This window comes from Myotis davidii, unplaced genomic scaffold, assembly GCF_000327345.1.
Source record: "Myotis davidii unplaced genomic scaffold, ASM32734v1 scaffold820, whole genome shotgun sequence".
Classification (NCBI taxonomy): domain Eukaryota; kingdom Metazoa; phylum Chordata; class Mammalia; order Chiroptera; family Vespertilionidae; genus Myotis; species Myotis davidii.
In genome coordinates this window covers 213,869-220,664 of record NW_006291981.1, presented here as the reverse complement: position 1 = coordinate 220,664, position 6,796 = coordinate 213,869, and the positions used below count along the sequence as shown (strand labels likewise).

The following is a 6,796-nucleotide window of genomic DNA, read 5'->3' as shown; positions in this document are numbered from 1 at the left end:
CCCCGCCCCCGTGCTGCCTCCCACTGGGCTGCCTCCTGGTGGAGTAGAGCCTGACTCGAGCCCGGGCTGTTATAATTAATATGATTAGAAGGTGGCCCCAAAGGTCAGTCCTAAGCCCCCCTGGTCCCTTCAAGACAGAAGAGCACCCTGACTCAGAAGGTGAAGGGTTTCTGGGTAAGGAAGCATTTATTCTGGCGCATAACCCCAGAGAAAGGACGGTGGGCTTCCCGAGAAGGCAGGGCCGGGCACCCAGCCCCGGGGGAAGGCAGGCGCTGGGCCTCGTACTGTGTGCTCTGGGGACGCTGACTTCCCAGCACAGAGCTTAGTGTGTTTCCTTGTTTCCAGATCCCAACCGCGCCACCAAGTTACATGGGAAGACACCTCTGGTGAGAGACGCAGGCCGACCTCTGAGGGCTCATCCGCTGTCTCTCTGGGAGGAGTCAGCCACTGCGGCCCCACAGGCACCTCCCGCCAGAGCTCTGGAAACCCTAGGCCAGGGCCCATGAAATGTGAGCAGTGCTGAACAGCGAGCTAATCCAACTGCCCCCCCGAACCCCCGAACCCCGCAGCCTCGACCCCGCACACTGCAGCGAAGCTAATTGCCAGTAGTGTTAGCTCCTCGCAAACAGGGCAGGAAGCCCGTCGCATCCTCAGGTGGACCAGCCCCGTGCTCACGGCTGGGGGCCAAGCAGCTGTGGGTGAACGTGGAGGTGCCCCCATGCCCCCGGCCTCCGGGAGGTGCTGTCCATTGAGGGGCCTATGGGGCTCTCTGCCTGCACTTTCGGGGTCAGGAGCAGTTCAGGAGGCTGTGGTGTGAGTCAAAGGAGAGGCCAGTCGGATCGGGAGGCAAGCTGTCCCCCGGCCGCAAGGTGCTGTCAGTGCCAAAAGGGGTGCAGCCTGGGAGTGGGAGTGACCGTCACAGTCAGAAAGTGGCGATCTGCCACAGCGCCTCCCCGGGGCCTCTGAACCAGTGTCCTGGCAGGATGAGGCGCTACCTACCCCCCTTGTGTTGCCGCCCACCAGCGGCCTCGTGCCCGCTACCATTCATTTCAAAGGCTGAAGTGGGGCCACCAGCTTGAAGCTCGGGGTCGGCAGGCGGCGCGCAGGCGCCTCAGCAGATTTCCCAGATGAGGCACCAGTGCCTCCGGGTGGAGGGTGGCACTGCTGCCTGGCATGTGGCGAGCTGGATGCAGCATCGAGCTTCCTGCTGCACGGGCGGGAGTGGTACATCGCTAACTTGGTGCCTGCAAGGTCCATGAAAATGGTTCGAGTCCTCCAAGCCATTGTCCTGCGTGGCTCCCACCTGTCCCCAGCAAGTCACTCCCGGTCCCTGCATTCCACGGCTCAGCACCCAGCCCACACACGCTGCACTGTTTGGCCAGCACAGCCGCTAACAATTCTCGGCGCGTCTCAACTGAGGGCAAGGGGTGCACAGGAGGCGGGGCCTGAACAGCCCCGACACCTGTAACCTTTTAGGAAAATGGAAAAGGTTAGTGTTTGGTGAGGGGAACTGACCTCTTCATAACCAATGTATCTGAGCTGAGTGTGTTTTAATAAACCTGACTTTTCTCCAGGCCTAGTCTCTGCTGTCCCCCCTCCGCCTCCACCCAGCCCAGGCGTCTATGTGGCCCTCCTCCCGGTTCCCTCTCTGGCCGGCACCTTCCTCACACCTGCCCAGCCCAGAGCCTGCCACTCCCAGGACCCGACCCCAGCCCTATGACAGGAACAGCAGGGGTGGGTGAAAACTCGGGGGTGGGAGGGTGGGGGCAGACCCAGACCCAGAATTCTCAACATATAAAAATCTTTCAACACCTGTGTCCAGGCCGCTGGGAACCGACTGCGTTACACATCCTTGTGCCAAGAAGTGGCCATTCAGTCCCGGTCCCTGGACTCCTTCAGAGCCCCAACCCCACCTGGGACTCAGGACTTGGCTGCAGAGCCCGAAGGGGGTGTTCACACCGCCCTTCCCTGGGCGCAGGGGCCCAGCATGCCAGGCGAGCTCGGGGCAGTGACTGCGGGCATGTAACCTTTGACCCCACACGTGGAACAGCTTTGTGTCAAGGACTGAGATCTTCTTCCTTCTTTTCTTTTTAAGCCTCTGATAGTGACTGCTCTGCGTTTTGCTTTATTTGGGCACTAAGATGGGCGCGGCCGAGTGCGGCCCTGGGCGGAGGTGGGGGGAGAGTGCGAGGACTGCCGTTTCTTAGTGACATCACTGGAAGGTACAGAGAGACATCTGTGCCCAGGGACGCAGCCAACTGTCCCCACAGAGCAAAGTTCAAGTACCAAGTTAAGTGGTGCCTGTTTCTGTGAACAGCCTTGTTGGGGAAGATGATCTGAAGAGGCATCGGTGGTCAAAAGACCTAATCGTAAACACTCCTGTCCACGTTTGCTTACGAAACCACCGTGCACTCTCACAGCCACACGTGCCCCCTAATGGAGATGGTCCTTAGAGGCTGGTGTCTCCCCTGGAGATAGAGGTGACAGGCACGCCGGGAAGCCATGCACCCCAGGTCTCGGGTCTGTGGTTGGAAGCACGGACGTAGGGGTCTTCTAGGTCAGCCAATGCCGAGTTGAACCCCAACTGAAGGGAGCTTATGGCTTTCGTGGCCGGAGGATGCAGTGACCCACCAGCTCACAGGAGTGCCCAGCGGGTGCTTTGTGTTAATTGATAAAGAGCTATGGCTCATTTTTGATAGATAATATGTATTTATTAAATGTATTAACGTGTGTTTTATAATGTACTTTCATCCTCCGCTGGCTGACTATCGCGTACTTATGAGAAAAAAAAATTAAATAAATTTCAAGACAATCAATATGCACTATACATGACTGTATATAACTATTACAAAGGTTGTAATAGGTTGAAAAGGTTGTAAAGCATTGGCAGATGGATTTTATTTTCAACATGCTATTCTTAACACAGAAATAAAGGCTTTACTATTTACGTAAGACGTGTGGTAGCTTGTCAATACAACCACAAGGCTATACCTATGGCTCTTTGAATGGGAAAATCCTGGTTAATGGCAAACCACTGACCCAATGAGGGTCACCCATCAGCTTGCCCACCGAGTGAGGAGTCTGCTGGGTGTGGGGCCTGACTCATCTCGGTGGTGGGAAGGTAAGGCCGTCTCCTTTGGAAGTGACCACAGGCAGCAAGGCCTGTCGTGAAGAGCAGGTACCAGATAAACTAAGACCACGCAGGGGTTGAGACTTAAATTTAAACATGGCTCTTTGCCAAAGTGGGACACGGGTAACTAGGACGCTTCGCTGCTTGCAACTAGAGTTTGTTGTACATTTTAAAGGCGACTGGTGTAGAAGAACAGAGGCACTGAAGAAATAGATGGCTGAAAGAATAACATTTAGGGATAATGCAGAAAGACCAGTAAAGTAAGAATTACTTGCACTTACAACAAGTGCTGTCTTAGGTTTTCTAGCCATTAAATCGACTTGGTAAAGAAATAACAAGAGGAAGCATAACTGCCTGAACCTGGTCCCTGGTCAAGGAGCGGAGGTCGGGGAGACAGCAGCCTCTTCCTCCTTCACCTCCTCCTCCTCCTCCATGGTTTGTTTCACTGCAAATAAACAAAAGAAAAGGTCAGGACTGGGTTACCCGCCTGGGCAGACTTGTCATTGGGAAGTCGAGAACTGGTGTGTGGAGGCCAGTTGTACCAGCTGCTGGGCTGTCCCCAAACCCGCACATGGGTACATGGCCACCTTAGGTCGGCTCTGCAGGTCAGAGTGCACTTGCAGGGGGACTGAAGGAGGAAGTTTTTCTGAAGATGACAGATTCCAGCTCTGGCCTCAGCCCTGTGTGTCACCACTCACCCCCAAATTAAAAACTCCAGATAGCTTGGGGTCAGTACAAGATCAGAAGAGCATCTTTTCAAGACTTTCATGGTCTGGGATCCTGATTTCGAGTCAGCCAAAGAGGAAAGGGAGCTGAACACAGCGTGGCACTGTTGTAAGGAACACTGTCCCAGCAGATACCAGCGCCTCCCCCCAAATATGCACCCGTCTCCTGGTGGGGGGAGGGAGCCTTTGGGAAGACTTGTTACTCTTGGCTCTAGTGTCAGGTCCTGCCCGATGTGGGTGCCTGAAGCTGTTCTAAGCAAGGCACAGGCACAGCTGGCTTTTGTGGAGAGCTGGGTGGGACAGAAAGGATGGCAGTTTCACCGTGGGGTAGGCTTCAGGCCAGCCCGCTTGGTCCTGGTCCTGGCCTCCCAGTGACTAAGGCCACACACGGGCAGAGGGCAGACCCTAGCCCAGGGGAGGCGTGGACCCCGACCGACCCGAGCAGCCTGGCGGCTCCCAGGTCGGAGCGGCTGAAGCTTCGGGCAGAGCAGGCCAGCCCGGCAGCTTTCGGCTCAGTCGACACAGACTGCCCAAGAGACAGGGTTTATTCAAAGTCCATTTCCAAATCACCTCTGTGGACTTGCAATTTCAACATTTCAATTGGCCCCGCCCCTACTTCCCATCCTGGCCCTGCCCCATCCCACCAACCTGGCCCCACCCCCGCCTCCCCTTCCTGACACTGCTGGTGTGTAAAGATCCCCAGGTGACAAAGGAAGAATTGGAAATGGCATCCCCCAGAGTTGCCTCTGTTTAATAACTAGCAAAATGCGTAATGCATTTATTTAGGTTCTCATGACTGTATTAACCCAGACAAGAAAAATACTGCCAACACCTGGAGCTGTGCTCTGGGAACATGAAACACTTCTCAATGTGTGTGCCTTTCTGTGCCACCTGTCTGGGGAATCCCAGTGAAGACCCTGTTGGCTGGCAGGTGATGAGGCCCCACAGATGCACCACACACAGCTGGCCTCCCAGCCGCGCTGACCGTGTTTAGAACTGACTGAGGTGGCCCCCTGATGGGCAGCGTTTGCCAGTTCCAGTGGAGGACCTGGCACGGAGCTGGGAAGCTGGCCCGGGGACAGTGTGCAGGTAGACACAGGTACCACAGAGCTCTCCAGGGGTGGGACCAGCAACGTTTGCATCACTGGGCACCTGGGAGAAACGCAAATCCCTGACCCACAGTCAGAGCCGCCTGTGGAGCCTGCTGTGTGCTCCCCGACCTCTGGTGGGTGCTGACGCCTGACTCTGGTCCCTGGCTGCACTTAGGAGCCTGGGCAGCCCCTGAAGCCTACTGTGCCTGGTCTCACCCAGACCTTCTGGGCCTGGGCCTGGGCCCGGCCTCAGGACTCATTCAAAGCCCCATGTGTGCTGACCAGTTAGGGTTGAGAAACTCGAACCACGACTGGAGCCCCTTGAAGACAGGACCCGCCCTGGCCAGTGTGCCTCCGTGGACAGAGCCCCGGCCTGCGACTGCAGGTCCCAGGTTCCGTTCTGCTCAGGGCGCAGGCCTGGGCGGCAGCCTCGACCCCTGGGCGCATGCAAGAGGCAACCAGTCAATCATCCTCATCACTGATGTTCCTCTCTCTCCCTGTCTCTCTGAAATCAATAACAATATATTTAAAAAAAGAAATATGACCCTAAAGACCCCCAGCCGTTCAGCTCAGCGGCATTCTCTGTGCCTACAGCTGGTAGCCAGACCCACAGCGCCGCTAATGCGGTGGGAGGGGGACTGGTTTCGGGGGTGGGGGGCTCCAGCTTTGGGCTCTCTAGCTCCTCAACCCTCCCCGAAGGCAACCCCGATGATTGCGTCCTGGAATTTTACCCAGTTCCTACCCATACCTACAACCTCTCTCCCTAACGCTACACTTTGGCCCCATCTCTTTCAGATCACAAGCCTGGAGGGAGGAGATGGCAAGGGATGCTAGGGACCCTTCTTTAAGCTGTAGTCAAGATATGACCCCAGCATGTCCAACCTGCGGCCGGTGGGTTGCTCGACCTAGACTAAAGGGCCTGAACAGGTGGTTGCGGAGCCTCCCCGTGGGGGCCTCCCCGTGCCCGCCCCACCCCAGGCAATCAGTCAGAATCTGTGCGGTGCAGCCGCTGGAGAGCTGGCCCTTCCGTGAGCCAGCGGACATCTCCCCACAGAGCAGTGCCCCGCCGCATCTGCCCGGAAAGCTCAGCACGCACGGACTGGCAGGTGTGGACTAGCACATTCCTGACATCAGAGCATGGAAAGCAACCCGGGCGCCTGTCCAGCTTGCTGGGTGAAGGCCTCATGGGCTAAGTGGACAACGAGCTCCCCTCAGCTCAGACCCATCCTCAAGGCTGAAGGCAGGTGTGGAGTGGGAGTGGCCCACTGTGTGGATCTGTGTGCAGCAGGTCTAGCCACTGAGGGATGCACGTAAGACGGAAAGAACTCTAAAGAAAAGCCAAGAGCCATTATCACCAAGTGAGGGACAGTGGCTTCCAGGGACAGCGCTGAAAGTGTGGCGGCCTCTGCTGCCTCAATGGGGGTGGGGGGGTGTGCTTCATAGGCACTGAGTTTGCATGTTTACAGCCCTCCCGGAAAAAGAGAAAAGAAATGAGCATGGGAGTAACAGGAACTTACAAAGAACCTGAGAGGAGCGATGTAACTGCCTGGGGAGGGTGGGGCCGGACTGAGTGGAGTCCCCATCAGTGTTAGCAGGAAGTCAGAAAATGCCCCAAACCCGACCGTCTGTTAGGGTTGCAGACGGACGGCCCAGAGGCCAGCGGGAGTGAGCAGGACAGTCTGAGAGGGCAGCACACATGTGCGCATTCTGTCCGCTTTCTCTCGGGCGTCTTTCTAGCCATGGGACACGGTGCAGGGGTTACTTTGCTAAAAATGTGAAAACAATGACATCTCCTCAGTGGTTTCCCCCTGGGCTTGGCAGACGCAGCTGGCACAGGTAGGCTAGGGTGG

The 6,796-nt window shown here is 56.7% G+C and overlaps 2 protein-coding genes across 2 annotated transcripts in view; one reads left to right on the top strand and one right to left on the bottom strand.

Moving 5' to 3' along the window:
* Positions 1-2,947, top strand: part of GPRC5B (G protein-coupled receptor, class C, group 5, member B) — a 21,050-nt gene extending 18,103 nt beyond the window's left edge. The window contains exons 5-6 of the mRNA XM_015565065.1: positions 346-1,734; positions 1,823-2,947. Of these exons, the coding sequence (XP_015420551.1) occupies positions 346-390 (45 nt within the window). The 3' untranslated portion in view covers positions 391-1,734; positions 1,823-2,947. The remainder of the gene's footprint in view (positions 1-345; positions 1,735-1,822) is intronic.
* A 47-nt stretch (positions 2,948-2,994) lies between these two features.
* The window catches only part of IQCK (IQ motif containing K), a 117,980-nt gene continuing 114,178 nt past the window's right edge, over positions 2,995-6,796 (bottom strand). The window contains exon 8 of the mRNA XM_015565062.1: positions 2,995-3,575. Coding sequence (XP_015420548.1) covers positions 3,502-3,575 — 74 coding nt within the window. The 3' untranslated portion in view covers positions 2,995-3,501. The remainder of the gene's footprint in view (positions 3,576-6,796) is intronic.